The sequence below is a fragment of the Lathyrus oleraceus genome, chromosome 5, assembly GCF_024323335.1.
Source record: "Lathyrus oleraceus cultivar Zhongwan6 chromosome 5, CAAS_Psat_ZW6_1.0, whole genome shotgun sequence".
Lineage (NCBI taxonomy): Eukaryota > Viridiplantae > Streptophyta > Magnoliopsida > Fabales > Fabaceae > Lathyrus > Lathyrus oleraceus.
The window spans coordinates 44,180,628-44,197,846 of NC_066583.1; the positions used below are offsets into that span (position 1 = coordinate 44,180,628).

Consider the following 17,219-nt stretch of genomic DNA (forward strand, 5'->3'; position numbering starts at 1 on the left):
ATATGTATGATTCGAATCAAACTTCATAACAACATTGATTTATGTATTCTAACTTGTAATTCAAGCTACAGTCAATGCATTGACTTGAATCAAATTGCTAGGCTAAAAAAGGGATAATTATCATAGATTTAACTACTAATTTATTGAATGAAGAGGATTTCAAAGGTAAAATACTAAACACATCTGAGACGAACAAATACAAATGAGTTAAAGTAATTTACAAACACATGATAAATCAAATAATGCGCATACACACAAATTGACAAATCATCAAAACAAAAGTGATATTGATGACTGCAATTTCGCTATGTTATATATATATATATATATATATATATATATATATATATATATATATATATTGTTTAGTAATTCATTTGCACCTTGTACTTCGAGGTTAGCTTGCAACAACTCAAAACGAAACAATGCTTTTAATCTTGAGACTAACGGTGGTACTGAAGGCCTGATCGACGACTCGCCTTGTCGAAGACGTGAATTAGATCCTACAATTTGAGGAGGTTGGAGTAGATCTGGATGCAGCGGAGTGTTGACAATATTTTGCATTACCTTGAGGAGGAGGAATAATATACATCTGATTTCTCGCCGCTCGGGAACGACATCAGCGACGGTTAATTCGCGAAAGGCGACACAACGTGTGGCCTTAAATCCAGCCATCATCGAGAGATTTCGAAATCAGAGATTCAAAAATTCTGGAAATCATAGTCGATCGCTATCAGAATAGATTGAGGACAATAAATCTGAAATTCGACTTTAAGAACTCCGATCTGATAGTTTAATAGAACTTCAAATCGATGTATCAGAGTGAAAATAGATAATCATAAAAAGTGCATAAATCAGAAATCGATTCTCACAGACGGTGTCATTGTTCCGATATTAAACCAAAATTAATCGGAGAACGAAGATTATAATTTACAACAACAGATGAAAAGAGAAACTCGTCTGCAAGGTTAATTATATATTGCTATTTTTTATTTAAAAGAAAGAAAGATTTATTTAGAAAAAGTGTAAATTGAGACAAGTCATGGTTACACTCACATAGAACAAAAGAATAAACAATCCGAAATAGCAACAAAGTGCGAAAGATAAGATAATCGAGTGTAAAGCAAAACAATACTAACTAACAATGCCGTTACCATCCGCAGTTTCCGCTCTCAAATCTTTCTCATCCACCATTACCGCCCAATCTTCCTTCCCTCCAAAACGCAGCATTCCCCTCTCCCATTCTCATATTCTCTCCCGCAGAAATATATCCTTACTTTCTTTCTTCTCTATCTCTGCACCTGCCTCCGCCATTGACATCGGCATCTGTAAGCGCACATACACAACAACTCTTCCTCAATTTATCACTTCAATGTCAATAACCCTAACTTTTGAAACCGTTTAGCAGGACCAAAGGATTGGCTGAAAGAGCAAAAGAAAAAATCCTCAAAGTTTCTTCTAGCTCCCGTTGATGCTTCCCGCGAAACTCTTCGCTCTGTATATCTTTTTCTCAGTAAGATTTTTATTTTTTATTTTCTCGTTTCTTCTCTCTCTACAAATTGCTTATTGTATCTTATTAGGGTTTGTTTCAATTCATTTTCACAGCGGAAACTGATGCTGCTTTTACCGATGAGGATTTGCAGAAATTTCAGCAGCTATTCAGATCTGCTGCCAGGGATTGTGTCCCACAGGACCGGAATTCTTTCGTAGCTTTCCAAGCTAACACCGGTGTTGAGGTTCGTTTTCGCTATATATACTCGTACATATGCATAATTTGAACTTTTTCGCTAATTAGGGTTCGGATGATATAATTGGATATTTGGAAAGTAGAAAACAGCGTCTGTTATTGTGCATCAATTATCAAATACTTGCTTGCAAGCTTGACATACTGACTGAGTTAGTTGTCATTATTATTGGATTATAAATGGATTTTTAGGATATTGAGTGGGGAGTGATGAGATTTCATGTTAAACATGTGGTATTTCTTCTAACATCGTTGTTATTTGTTAGATTAAATGGATGCCTTATGACCTGCGATATTTTTTTTTATGCACAGGTGTGCACATTTCGGTTGGTTGTGAAGAATGCAGCCTCCTTACTTGGAAAGAAGGATCCTGTAAAGTTAGAGGCGGAAGCTTTGCTAGATAATCTTATAAGGTATCCCACTTTACAGCATCTATGAGTTGTAGCTTACTGCATTAGTTAGTGTCAATCAGATCCTTTCTTTAATACTGAGATATTTCATTTTTTTAGTCCCTATGGTTCAAAGTATCTTAACTATTTGAGAATACTGTAAAGCAAATGATTGGATTGGATATATTCACATGAGGATAATATATAGACTACAAAGGTTCTAGAAGATTGTTTTGATGTGAAACTAGTTTCATCATGCCTTTAAAACGGTTTGCTATGCGTAAACGAAGCTTAGGTTATTTTTTTAAGTTATTAATATTATTCAAGGTTTGACTTTGTTGTGGTAACTGATAGAAATATAATAAAGCCGTTGATGACCATTTACCCATTGGCTTAAGATTTTACTGAGAGTTGGTCTTTGACATGTGTCGAAGCCTTTAAGACCAAGTGGTTAATTGTTCAATCCTTGTGTTTTTGTCATGCAAGTGCTCAATCCTTGTTTTTTTTTTTCATGAAAGGGCTCAATCGTTGTTCTTTTAAATAAAATTGATTATATCACATGGTGGCAGTGGGACTTCCTCTCGTGGAGCTTCAAGCTCAACTGACTCTTGTTTATGCGGGCGAGCATGGTAAAAATGAAATAGTGCTACTATCCATGAGACGAGCCTCATGCTAGCACCTTAAGTTCCGAAGAGAGTATAATAATGTAGAAGAAAAATAATAATAACAGATAATAGCAAGAATATTAATGCTTGAAATCAAAAAAAATATTTTAATATTAAAAAATATTTCTAATATTGGGGTCACCACAATGATAATTAACGAGTTCGGGTTGATTACTTTCTTTTGTTTATATGCAATCTCTTTTTGAGTGGATTATCCTATTTAAGTTAATGTCCCCTCTCAATATATTAGAACTGAGTAAATCAATTTCTACTCTCATGTTAATTGTACTTAAATTGAACCCTTTAAGTTTATTGACAATTCATTGGGTCCTCAAAGATTAGAGAGTTAAACCTTGGCAGTTGATGGTAAATACCGAAGTTTCTATTCTATCCGGTAGATTCAACTTTGTCCGCTACCTTTTTCTTCTTTGCTTACTTCCCTTCAAATTTCTTATCTGCTAACTTCATGTATTATGATACCTGTAGCATTATCTTCACTCACTTTTGCCTTTCTTTTCTTCCTTTTTAATATCCTTTGATGTTATGTTGTCAGTAGCATTCAATAGTACTGCTATAGCAGAATAGCGTTCTTGCTCACAGATAATCTCTGTAGCACCGACACTAACGTGTTAGTGTCGGTGTCTGAAATCAACATCGATATTTGTTCATTTTTCAAATTATTATCGGTGTTGACGTGTCAGTGTCGGTGTCGGTGTCGTGTTTCCGGTGTCCGTGTTTCATATCAAATAATCGTTATGCTCTTCTTCGTACTTTTAGGTCAGTTTTGTTTTATTTTTCTTCTTTGCTTAAGTTTTATTCCTCTCTACTTTTTGGTTCTTTAACTATTAAGTATGATGATCTCTTTAAATTTGTGTATTGTTATTTTTGAGTATTTATTTTACTTTATACACTGACTTTTAGTCTTTGCAATAGCGGCTATCCGCAATACCACTAGCATTTTAGGGGGTTGATGTTACGCAATGCTATTCGAGATTAACAATATAGCCAAAGTGGATGCTGATTACCAAATTTCATGACATATGATGGTGAATGCCCGTTTCTCATATTTCTTCTTATCTGCAGATCTTTCACATATATCAGTGGGATGGCAAGTGAAACCAACATTGATCTTGCATCAGATAGGTAAGTCTTCAATAAAAGTCTCCAGGATAATTGAGGTGTACAATAATTTAAAAGAATTTTTTTTTATGTTATCATTTGTTTAAAAATTGAAACTGTATTAGTCTTTGTTTATCCCTTTATTTATCTTCAAACTTCTTGCTGCTTGTTATTTGGAATGATCGTGTTTATTATTTTGGTACCTTTTACTGAGATTATGAAATCAATGACTTGCCTCTGAAATCTGTCTTTTTTACCCTCAGGAGAAAGATAGCAGATGCCATATCGGATACAATAACGTGTCTCGACAAATTTGAGCAAGGAATTAGGGATTGTCTTGAAATCTGAGGCTGTAAATAGGCTGTTCTACTTTTCAAAGTGGAAGGTTAATTTTTAAAATGTCATTTAAGTACGTGCTTCTGACTTTATCAATTAAGTACACGTTTTATCATGTCAACTTTTCTCTGATTTCTTTTCTTTATCTCTTTTTGTCTTTCTATAAATTTACTATCATTACTGCCGTAACATGAATATTTGCACTTGGCTGTATCTAAAGTCTCAAACTTAACAAAAGTGCTATTGAGCATCGTCGGTATACAATTTGGATTAATAAATAGACCTGAATCTCATTCTTACGCTGAATTGAGCCGCCCAATCTACCAATCTGATGATTAGCATTATTTGTGTGTGAATGCTTATTCACCTGGAGAATCTTCTATTGAGAGCCCAATTTTTTTGTCGTCGTCAATTTGCTGACAACTGAGAATGTCAAATTATGTTTTTGCGCTGGTTAAAGTCATTACGTCTCAATAGTTCTCTTCTATGACTTTTAGTATATTTGGTTCTCACAATGGTTTCTAGAGAAACACATGCTCTTTTTATTCCATTTCCTAGAAATTTCTAGTTTGTTCTATGTTGGGACTCATCCCCTACTTAAACTCATTTCAAATCCTTTTGAAAAATTTCTCTAACCCATTTTGTTGGATTCTTTACTGATTCGATTACACGGAGTTATATGTTAGTTTTTTTTTTTGTTTTTGAGTATAAGTGTTCTTAAACTGACTTGATTTAATATAAGCTGTATAATCAAATTGAAAACCGAAAAAAATGACAATTGAAACTTGATGTTTTTTTTTCTTGTACTATTATTTATCTATGATATTCTTCATCGTGTAATAGAAGCGTAAAATCATTTCATCAAGACAAAAATAAGGTTCAAATAATTTAGGTCAATTGCTTGTCTGTAGCTATTTTGCCCCTCTTGTATAAAACATAAATAAGCCATTTTGCCCCTCTAGCATTTTTGCCAATAGTGTAGCAAGTTTACTAGTGGACCAACAATTCTGGAAGAATTAGCCATTGAAATGTAGTATGTAATCTCCATTTGCTATTCTACGTATCAAGACTGAATGACCGACTCCTTATTATGCGCAGAATTTTGATCGGGTGAACCAGAAGCTTCCACCAAGTACAAGCGACAGCAGGGTGCTCCGTCGTCTGGATTGGTTTGTAATGACCTAGGCAAGCTGCGGAGCTTGTTGAAGAGATTTAACGGATCATTCAAGAGGCCAAAATGAGCATCTGGGTCTCCAATTTGTGCAAGTTTTACCTGAGTGAAGCCAATAGATGGTAAAAGTTGGTCCGGCCAATCACTGTAAAATTGGAATACTGAATTGGATAGTGTGGTCGACGACTTATTCATGAAGTCTGCTAAGATGACTGTGTGGGTTAAGACACAATTGCTAGCTAAAATCCTCAGCAGTTGCATGGCGTTGGATTGGGCGAGGTAGTACAAGATACCTTCTAGAATCCAAACTGTGCTCTTTTGTGGCAAGAAACCTGCAATCTGAAGCTTTTCCATCCAATCATTTTCTCTTATGTCTGCTGCTACTCTAGTTAATGATTTTGCTTTGGACATACTATGTTGCGAATCGAATGTGGATTCCTTAGCTGCTTGCAGAATAGTGGTTTTCACCTCCAAGACTTCTGCAAAATCAACCTCAAAGACATCACTGTCCTTTAAGCAATTCAAACGATATGCTCTTGTGTCCATTCCTGCATCAAATTTTGCAAGAATATATATTAGCTAACTCGAATGACTATAATCCTTTCTAGTACAGATCTTCAAGGTTTCATTGCCAATGATAATGATTAGATGCCGCCGATCAGACTGGATGTGGTCCAAATTTGTCCTGTCTAGTGATTGTCGGGAACTTAAGTTCTCTTTTTTAAAATGTGTTGTTACATTTTAATCATGTCTGAAAGGTCCTGCTTGTATCCACAAATTAACTAGCAGTATAATAAATGAAGGTTTAGATTGTGTGTGTGTGTTTGTGTTGTTTATTTAAACAAAGATAAGAACATGATTAGCCAAGTAGTCACAAACCTGCACCTAGGAGAACAACCTGTGCTTCTCTGCCATTAGGGGAGTTGAGAAAATCTTCAAGTCTAGAATCAAACCAAAGGGTTCGAACTGCAAGGATCACTCCAGAAGTTTCATGAGCATTGTTGAGACGGTCTTTCATCATCTTTTCATGAAGGTTTCTCAAATAATTCTCCCCTGCCAGTAAAGCAGCAAGTGGATCATGGATCACATGCTTCCACATAGCCCTTCCAGCCGCCGTTTGACAAGCTGACCGTTGAAGGAAATCCCATTCCTTTTCAATTGTTGCATGAACTTGTCGAAGAGTCTCACTACTATGTAACAAGTCTGGAAGCTGTAGCTCTGGCCATTCTTGGTTATGTTGCAAGCCATTTACTTGATCAGACATGCTTGTGTGTTACACAAAATATAGGATTAAGAAAGTTTGTGAAGAGGATAATACACGTCGTTTATATATATAGAAGAGATAAAAAATAGGGGGTTGGGATAAGGAAAGAGAACCACACACAACCAACGCTTGAGAGATACTTAAATCGTATCCAACTTATTGGCCTTAATGAAAGGCTAGGCAACAATGAAGTCCACGACTACCACAATAACATGTTCATGTACTGTCGATGTCTTGCCTGTCCTTTTTTTCAAGTACAAGAAAAGTGACATTCTGTGGTTCCCATTACAAATTACTTTTTGCTAGATGTGTGTTTGTGTGTACCTTCACTTGGATAACAACAACTTCTATAACAATTTCTCCTTCAGTTTATTTTGTTGTTTTGGAAAATTCTCTTTTTTTTAATTAAATATAGAATTTATGGAAAAACCTAACAAATTGTTATCAAGGATATTCCTAAAATGAGAAACGATGTCATTAAGGGTAAAACTAAACAAAATTTTTTTTTTTTAAAGGGTATTGTTAAAAAGCGAAATAAAGAGTGTTGGGTTGAAAAACATTTTAAACTTTCAAAGTATTAAATACACCGTTCTGAATTATTAACGATTAATAATTTTGAGTATAATTTAAAATGATAAAAAAATATGTAAGTGAAGGTTAATTTTTGAATTCAAAAATAGGCATAACTTATGAAATGTTGTAGCAGGTTTGAATTCATAAATAGACAACAGTTATGAAATATTGTAGTAGGTTTGAATTCAGAAATTGACAACACTTCATGAAGTGTTGCAGAATGAAAGTATGCAACTATCGAAGAATGTAGTTGTGACACATTGTAACTTTTGGTAAAAACATGTAATTTTTGACAAAAACATGTAACTTTTGGTAAAATGATGTTGTTTCACCGAGGATCATAACTTTGTGAAATAACACAAATATGACTTATAAATACTTCATTCCGAATTCAGAAAAATATAACAAAAACGTACATCATTTTCACTAAAGTTTTAGATACTCTTCCCTACATTCGATTTTTCATCAATCTTGTGCAAATTCGATTATAGACTGAATTATCCTGGGTATTTCTGCGTTCAAACTCTAAGACATTTGAGAATGTTTGAAATACTTTTAAGGAAAGTGATTTCATTCACGATTCTAACCCAGATCCATTTGATTTAAATTAATTTTCTAATAGTCTTAAAGTATGTCAAATAATGGCAACCAAAATTTCCACTTCAAGCGTCAAAGAATAAATTATCTCGTCGTATATATATATATATATATATATATATATATATATATATATATATATATATATATATATATATATATATATATATATATATATATATATATATATATATATATATATATATATATATATATATATATATATATATTGTGAATACAGGATGAATTTACATCAAGAATTCAGATACCTTTTATTGTTTCTCAAAAATTAGAATATTGTAAAAATTATAACATCAATATCTAAATTGAAAATTTTCTAATAGTTGGTGTCAGAGACAAGGTTATCGATATTATAATTTTATGATAATAATTAATTGATATAAATTGAATATATAGTTTATGAATGAAAAAGAAATGATATGTATATATAATTTATATGAAACAGATGCATGAAATGAACTTTTTTTAAATAATTATTTTTTAATTTTTTTCTCCAAAATAACCAATATTTTAAAAAAATACTGAAATAACCACCTTACAAAACAGATGTGTCAGATGACCTGACACATCCATTTTAAACCAAGAGAAAGCCCCACTGGTGCTGGCGCATGCTTTAAAAGCAATGCATGGAGGCACCATCAACCATGGCGCCTATACATGAGCATTGGTGTATGCGCTAATTCATCTAGCGCATACACCTTAATATTTTATTTTTTATTTTTTTATTTAATAAATAATGAAATATAATATTATAAAAAAAAATTATTCATGATATAAAAAAACTTACATGAGATTGACAAAAAATTTGACCGGCCCGATCAAAACGTCCCTCTGTTCCACATCCAAATGCGTTAGTTTGCATTCGAGGTCTCCCACGATTTTCCTAAGGTGTTTGGGGTCTTTGTGTGCTTACCTGATCCAATGATGGTTGGTGTGAAGGTCCGAAGGAAGTTTCAGCGGTATTTGATAGATGTGTCATCATTTGTTCCCAATAGCCGGGGGGCTCTGACCAACGGCGCTTCCGTAATGTAGTTCGGTGTCCATGTTGTCGTAGTTGAGTCAATGTGGTTGAGTGAGTTGTGGACGGTATAGTTGTTCGAATTGGGACATTGAATCGTTTTGGAAACTAAACAATGGTTCCTGGGGTGTACTATAGTTAAACAATGGTTGAGTATTTTGGTGATGGGATGTTTGAGTGGTCATTGGTGGGGGGATACGATGAAGTGACCCATATGAATCATCTGGGCTATAGACGGTTGTGGTTGATGCGTATGGTTGTTGGTGGGTAGGGTTTGATTCTTGGTTTTGTGGTTGAGTGGGTGACATGAATGAATTGCGAGGTTGGGTGTTTGATTGTTGGGTGGGTGGCATGAATGAGTTGCGAGGTTGGGTGTTTGGTTGTTGGGTGTATGTGGTAGGTTGATGGTGTGAGGTTGGTCGTTGGGTTTGAGTAGTTTGACATTGGTGTTGGACGAGGACTTGTTGTTGGGCGTATGATGACGAAGCTAGTTGGCGTGAACCAATCAAATACCGTGGCTCAGACACAAATTGTTGCGTTGTTACCGACCTAAACCATGCCATATATTGTTGAGTTGGTCTAACACCATGGATGACTGGTTCGTTTAAGATGTGTTGTTGTCGATTCCTAAAATGACGACACATCTCTTTTACGAAGTCTCTCCAGTCAGAATAATCTCATTGGGCATCACGACTCTTTTTTTTATGCCAATCTCCCAAACACGTCATAGGTTCTGGAATCTGTTACTGCATGCCGAACTGCAGTTTTACCCAGTCACTCTGGTGCATCTCCACAGTAGTGAACCGGATAATTGGTGTCTTTGTTGTCCAAACTGCAACATCATCATGGTTAACCTGATGATCAAGACCCATATATGGCCTCCAGATAAATTGTACAACAATACGACACGATTAAATGATAAATAATTTGATAAGTATTTTTAAATTAAAATAGAGTTGTGTAGGAGTATTACATCGTCTGGTCCAATATGGTCCAATAGATTGCGATAGACTACTATATCGTGTTTCAGACACCTAATATAGTTCATCCCTCTAACTGACCACTTAGATCATAAACAATTGAAAAACATTATTTATAGTTAATTGTAATATAAAGTCTAATTAATTAAATGGTAAAGTGTTAAACTTACTTTGTTGTAAACGGGAATATGAATGAGTTCTCTTTTACCGGGGTGAGTGACGACATTCTTGACCAACCCCATGCTTGTATAGCAAATACGCACATGAATAAAAAGTATAAGTATTTTTTTTTTTGGCATTTTTACACATTGCACTATATAGATGGGTCAATACAGCTGAACCGCAACTATATGTGCTTACCTTATTAATGTTGCGTAATAATGGTAAATACATAATATTTACCGTATTACCAATACTTTCTGGAAATAAAAAATTATCAAATAGACTCATAATATAATACCGAGCTTTAATTATTTTTTCGTACTCGGTTGATTCTTCCTCAGCTTGGTCGTCACACAAAGGGACACCCAATAATTTATTGCAGACAGAGTTGTCCTAGTTAACTCTACCATTCACGGCCTTACCATTTATACGTAGACCCAACAACATGTAGACGTCCTCAAGTGTGACGGTACACTTACCGAAAGAAAGGTGAAATGTGTGGGTCTCGGGTCTCCACCTCTCCAACAAAGCAGGAATAAATTTATAGTCAACCGAGTACGAGACTATGTTGAGGAGATTTCCAAAATTATATCCTCTAATATATGGTTCTATCAAAGGATCGTGGGGTACATATTCATGTACACGACATCGAAATCGCTTTGGGTCCTAATAAAACATAAGTAAGAAGTAAAATAAGAAGAAGTAATATATAATAAAAACATAGATAAGAAAGATATACGAAATAAATATGAAATAAGTAAAAAGAGAGTAATAACATAAAAATGTCGAGATATTGCCGATTGTTCCTCTGTGTTCATCACCCATAGTCAACAGAGACATAATGCTGCAGAGGTTGAGTGTTGCAGAGATTTAGTATGGTAAAGATGAAGTGTTGCAGAGATTGAATGTTAGTGTTGCAGATGATGAGATGTTATGAGTGAATGCCCTATTTATAGATGAGAAAGTTTTTACTAGGTTGAATAGCTACGCAACATGTGATTGGATGCATGCATGGCATAATAGAGTAGGCACATGTTTGTCTTAGGCGCCATAGCCTTAGGCGCATGCTTGCTTTTATCACATGCAAGGTCACATGCGCCAAAGCTAGTGGCGCATGCATGTGTTTTTGGCCATGCAATGGAAAGACGCCAATAGCATGGACATCTAGGTTGCTTTATGCGCCATTGGAATGGGCGTCTGCTTTGGACTATTAGAGCAAAGATTCTTTTGAGATTCCTTGTGTGCAGGCACATGCTTTGTGTGTGCAGGCGCATGATTTATGTGTGCAGAGATTCTACCAGGCGCATTCATTGTATGATCAATGCATTCAATGTTTATCCTATTTAATTTCATGTGAATAACATAACAATGTGTTCACCATCAGTACCCATACAGATCAATAGAAATATTAAAGTTAAATTTTAAAAAATGTCTTCGTCACCACATTACATGATCAGTGCCCATACCGAATGTGACATATTTGAGCATCAATTATTCGGTTTTTGTTTTTGCAACACAGAGGTAACTCAGTTTACAATAAATCGACGATCAAATTTTTCACATCTGAAACAAAGAATAAAAAAGAAATTGCAGTGCAGTCCTGTGGGCCAAATCATCTATAAAAATCTGGTATGGTTTGCAGAAAACCAGGTGAAGTTTTATCAGAAGAAGATTCGAGATGATGACGATGTTCATCATATGTTTGTCAGTCACGAACAATCTGGGTACAACGATATAGAGTTGTATATGTTACCACAATAACAAGTGTCTCCGTTTATTGATCAGTCACACGTGTTTTGTGAAACTGATGACGACGAACAAGCTGAGGTGAATGTTGTAGACGATGAAGAAGCCGAGACTTTGGTTGATTCAATGGTGAACGATGATGCAGGAGAGGAGTCATTACCAGCTAGTCATGTATACTGTCCACCTCAACACATGACAAGCTTGAATTTGGGTTCCGATGAACCTTCATCAGATATATGGTACAATCCTTATGTGCGAATGCAAGGATCTTTGAAACAAGGAGACACATTTCGCACAAATGAAGATTGTGTAAAAGCCATTAAAAAGTTTCACATGGAACTATCAGCTGATTTCAGAGTTGATAGAACTAATGCATTGAGGTACAAAAGTTATTATCCAAATGAGCATTGCCTTTTCAAGTTGTCAGCTTCGTACCGGAAGATGAGTGATTCTTGGAAGATTGGATCCATGGGTCCAGTTCACACATGCATGCTCACAAACCCAATGCAAGACCATCATAAACTTAGCTCTCAGTTATTATGCGATGAAATTTTGTCTGTCATTGGCGACAATCTGTCGTTAAAGGTGAGTATAATAATCTCGCATATTGTAGCACAATACCACTACACTCCATCATATACGAAGGCTTGGATAGCTAGGACAAAGATTGTTGAAAAAGTGTATGGAAATTGGGAGGAGTCTTACAAATAACTTTCAAAATACCTATTGGCTCTTAAACAGTATGCTCCAAGGACTATTGTCAAGTTGGAAACGTTGCCCGCGTATACACCAGACGGGACATGTGCTATTGGAAATGAAATATTCCACTGTCTCTTCTGGGCGTATCAACCATGCATCAAAGGTTTTTTCTTACTGTAAATCTATTATACAAATTGATGGTACATGGTTGTACGGAAAATACAAAGGAATGTTACTGATGGCAGTGGCACAGGATGGCAACAAAAACATTTTTCCAATCGCCTTTGCCCTTGTTGAAGGGGAGACTGCCTAGGGATGAAGTTTTTTCCTAAGAAATCTCCGATTGCACATTGCACCTCAACCTAACATATGTTTGATCTCCGACAGACATCCTTCAATCATCAGTTCATATAATAACATTGATAATGGCTGGCAGGATCCTCCTTCGACGCATGTCTTCTGTATTAGACATATTGCTCAGAAATTTGTGCGGGAGATCAAAGACAACATGTTGTGGAAGAAGGCTGTCAATGCGTGTTATGCATTATCAGAACCTTCTTTCAAACACTACCGTGAAGAAATAAGATTGTCAAACACAGATGTAGTACGGTAGTCGATAATATTCCATTGGAGAAGTGGACTAGGGCATACGACAACGGTCAACGTTGGGGTCACATGACAAAAAATCTTGTGGAATCAATGAACTCTGTCCTCAAACGCATCCGAAACCTACCTATAACCGCTTTGGTGCAGACAACATATTTCAGGCTAGGGGCGCTGTTTGAGACCAGACGTTCCAAATGGAGTTCAGTGTTGCAATCTGGGAAGTTGTTCAGTGATGCTTCAATGAAATTCATTAGACACAAAGTTGCCAAAGCAAACACACATGTGGTCACGGTGTTTGACCGTACTAAAGGTTGGTATAGTATTGTCGAGTCCATGGATCACAATGAGGGCATGCGATGGGACAATACAAAATGGAACTAGATAGAGGTTGGTGCGACTGCGGAAAGTTCCAAGCCTTTCGTACGCCCTGCTCCTATGTCATTGCAGCATGTTCAACGGTTCGAAGGGATTCATCCTACTTATCATCTGACATTTACAAAGTCACAAGCCTATCAAATGTTTAAAAAATTAGTTTTTCAGTAGTGGCAAAAGAGGATTATTGGCCAGAATATCAAGGGGACATTGTCTGGCACAACGAAGTTATGCGAAGAAAGAAAAAGGGTCGCCCAAACAACACCCGTATTCGAACCGAAATGGATACGACAGATAAAATGGTTAGATTATGTAGTTCATGCCGTCAGTCATGTCACAATCGTACTAACTGTCTTAGTGTTGGAACGAGCACAACAAGATAAATTCACATGTACCTCTTTTGCAATATATAAAAAACAAAATTTATTTCATATTATAAGTTTGTGAGGAAATACCATTACAGAAACAACAACACAAACAACTACAACAATTAAAATACCATTAATATAACCAAGTGATTACAACCATCAAAACAATTTTGAACATATTATGCACCACCATGCGAACGTCTCTGTCAGTCTTAATATCCACTCATTCACGCACTTCTCCATTTTGGTTGAACGTGGACTCGAGCCATTTAATCCTTCTAATCCTTTCACCATCAGCAACTTCCCCTTCTAACCAACGGTCCAACGGCCGATTAAGACTTTCGAACGAATCTATATTCCAAAGTCGAATCTTTATCGGAGACGCAACGACGGAAAAGATTAAATCGACATTTCTCTTGTGAATGTGAAAAGACATGGTTAGAACTTAAAAACTTGAAGGAGATTGAAGTTGAATGAAAGAAAATGTGATTGTAGGGTAAAAGTTGTGTGAAAAATATGGCTGAAGGGCGATGTATTTATAGAAGAAGTATGAAAATGCATGCGCCAAAAGACTAGACGCCACACATGTCAACACATGTAGGCGCCAGAAGTATGGACACAAGCACATGCATGCGCCAACACCCTTGGCGCCTCCTTGCATTGCTTTTAAAGCATGCTCTAGTGGTGCTGGCGCCACCTCTTGGTTTAAAATGGATGCGCCAGTTCATCTGACGCATCTGTTTTGAAACTTGATTATTTCAGTAATTTTTTTTAAATATTGATTATTTTAGATTTTTTTTTTAAAAAGTGATTATTTTAAAAAAAAAATCGCATGAAATTATACTAATGTTACTGGATGCTACGTGTCAATAATATATTAAAATTAAATTAAAATAATTAATTATATATTATGTCATAGTATTTTATGCATAATAAAAGTGTATCACATTATATTCTATAATAAGTCATTGTATGTTTATATATTAAAAAATTTCAATTGGGTACATTAATACACGAAAAATATAATAATTGAAAATAAATTTATATGTATTATGGTGGTAGACTTAATATTTGGAAACAAATGTGTTTTGCAGAGTAAAGTGTGGAATTATTATATTACTTGAGAAATAGGTTAAGCCATTTGTATGCAATTATTCTATGATATATGTATTATAATATGAAATAACCATACACCGTTTGTTATGATTTCTTAAAATTTGTTGTATGATATGACTTTGATTTCAAATAAAAGAATCCGTTTATAATTCAAAGCGTTTCAAATCAGTATGAAAACTACTTTACGTAAGGCTATTAAAATATTATGCACAATTGTACTTTTTAAAGGAATTATACATGCATAATATTTGTGGGATATATTGTTTCAATTTTTAGTAAATTTTCTTTTCCTAAGTGCATAATTTGTTTTTTGAATGCTAATATACATTGCGTGAATTGCCGAGAATATATTTACGTCAAATTGTCTATTTGTGGAAATAAATTCTTATAGGCATATTTACGACTTATATAGACCTCTGAATATAGAGTTTAATGTAACTATTAAATTCCGAGATATGGAATTTTGAGAACCTATCACGGAGGATAAGGATTCAAGATTCTCACAAATAAAGAACCTCGCGATGAAGGTTCTCCATGGATTATTGAAACACAAACTGAAAGTTCTTCACGAATTGTTGAAACATATCTCGAACTAAGGATAAACTAGAGAGTTTGAAAGGCTAAGGATCTAGGATCGAACAAAATTGATTCTCAACTTATTTTTCTTGTCTAGTAGAAGGAAATAATGAGAGTTTTGTTCGTAAGATTCCTATTATTCATCAAGTGGAAGATGATCCTAAATTTTACAAGGAAGTAGTAATTTCAAGAGACTCATCCTTTTGGCACGATGCCAAGACGAAATGGACTCAATAATGTCAAATTGTACTTGGGAACTTGTCGATCTACCTAAAGGATCAATACCCGTTGGTTGCAAATGGGTGTTTAGAAGGAAGTATCATAGTGATGGTACACTAAACACCTACAAGGATACATTAGTAGTCAATGGTTTTAGACAAAAGGAATGTGTTGATTATTTCAACACATATGCACCTCTAGCAAGGATGATGACAATTAAAATTATTGTTTGCATTAGTTTCTTTGCATGACCTTATAGATCATAAAAAATGGATGTCAAAACGATATTTCTAAACGTAGATCTCTATGAGGAGATTCACATTGAGAAATTAGAAGTTTATGTGTTTAATGGTAATGAACAAAATGTGTGGAACCTTGTCAAGTTCTTGTATAGATTAAAACAAGCACTGGAATAATGATATCAAAAGTTTGACTTTGCCATTGCAAGATACACAAATAAAGGCGAAGACACACAACTTAGAGGGAGACTTTTTAATCATTATCAAAATATAAATTCAATAGTTTGTCATCATCAAAAGGGGCATATTGTGAAGAATACATCGTATATCTAGTTCAGTTTTGATGAAGACAAAGATTATCAAAAAAGAAAAGAATCAAAAGTGTAATGCATATCAATGATGAAGTTGAATAAGAAGGTTGAACATGGGAATTCAAGTGAAGGTTTTGAATAAGTGAACATAACTAAGGTGCTCATTGCAATTCATACTATACTAATTTAAATTGCTTTGAGTTTAATCTCTCACTTCATCTAAAACCTTCTTGCATCATCATGCATGATCATCTAAAAAACCCTCTTCATCTAATTCTTGTGACAAGTGTTTGTACACAAAGATGTGTGAGAATATTGTGATATTCCTTTGTCTCTATGTTGATTACATGTTGATCATTAGAAACGAGGTGAATAGAATCTCAGAAACAAAGAGGTTTCTAGCTTCCACATTCAAGATGAAAGATCTTGAAATAGTGGATGCTCTTTTGGGTCAAAGTAAAGCGAAATAGTAGGGGTTATGAACTTAGTCAAACACATTATGTTAAGAAGGTACTTGATAATTCAAAGAATTACATTTCAAGGAAGTGAGTACTCCATTTGATCCTAGAGTCAAACTTCAAAAGAATGATAGAAAAGTTGTGGCTCAATTGGAATATGCAATTGCAATTGGTTGTCTAATACATTTGATGCAATGTACCAGATCTCACATAGCATTTGCAATTAGTAAAATGAGTAGATTTACTAGAAATCAAAATGGGGAGCATTGGAAGGTCATCAGAAGAATTTCCAATTATCTTTTGAAAACTAAAATCTTGGCCTCCATTATGGTAGGTTTTCTGCCATATTAGAAAGCTACACCAATATGAGTTGGATATCGAGTGTTGAAAGTCATAAATCTACAATTGGATGGACATTTACACTTGCTGGTGAAATTTATTGGAAGTGAAGTAAACAAACATGTATTACT

At 34.9% G+C, this 17,219-nt stretch overlaps 2 protein-coding genes across 4 annotated transcripts; one reads left to right on the forward strand and one right to left on the reverse strand.

The window, feature by feature from the left end:
• Window positions 1–1,044: 1,044 nt before the first annotated feature.
• On the forward strand, window positions 1,045–6,243 carry LOC127084148 (uncharacterized). 3 transcript variants are annotated; one of them, XR_007788639.1, is made up of 7 exons: window positions 1,045–1,328; window positions 1,406–1,513; window positions 1,606–1,736; window positions 2,057–2,157; window positions 3,882–3,941; window positions 4,181–4,326; window positions 5,352–6,243. XR_007788639.1 is itself a non-coding variant. In XM_051024548.1 (7 exons), the coding sequence occupies exons 1-6, from the start codon at window positions 1,145–1,147 to the stop codon at window positions 4,263–4,265; spliced, it is 669 nt and encodes a 222-aa protein (XP_050880505.1). In that variant the 5' UTR covers window positions 1,045–1,144; the 3' UTR covers window positions 4,266–4,302; window positions 5,352–6,243. The 3 variants fall into 3 exon arrangements, 2 of the variants coding, with proteins under 2 accessions (XP_050880505.1, XP_050880504.1); XM_051024548.1 differs by having other exon boundaries at window positions 4,181–4,302; XM_051024547.1 differs by lacking the exon at window positions 5,352–6,243 and having other exon boundaries at window positions 4,181–4,368.
• Window positions 5,024–6,852, reverse strand: LOC127084147 (uncharacterized). The gene is made up of 2 exons (XM_051024546.1): window positions 6,304–6,852; window positions 5,024–5,972 (listed from the first exon to the last, which is right to left on the reverse strand). The coding sequence occupies exons 1-2, from the start codon at window positions 6,686–6,688 to the stop codon at window positions 5,317–5,319; spliced, it is 1,041 nt and encodes a 346-aa protein (XP_050880503.1). The 5' UTR covers window positions 6,689–6,852; the 3' UTR covers window positions 5,024–5,316.
• Window positions 6,853–17,219: the final 10,367 nt, after the last annotated feature.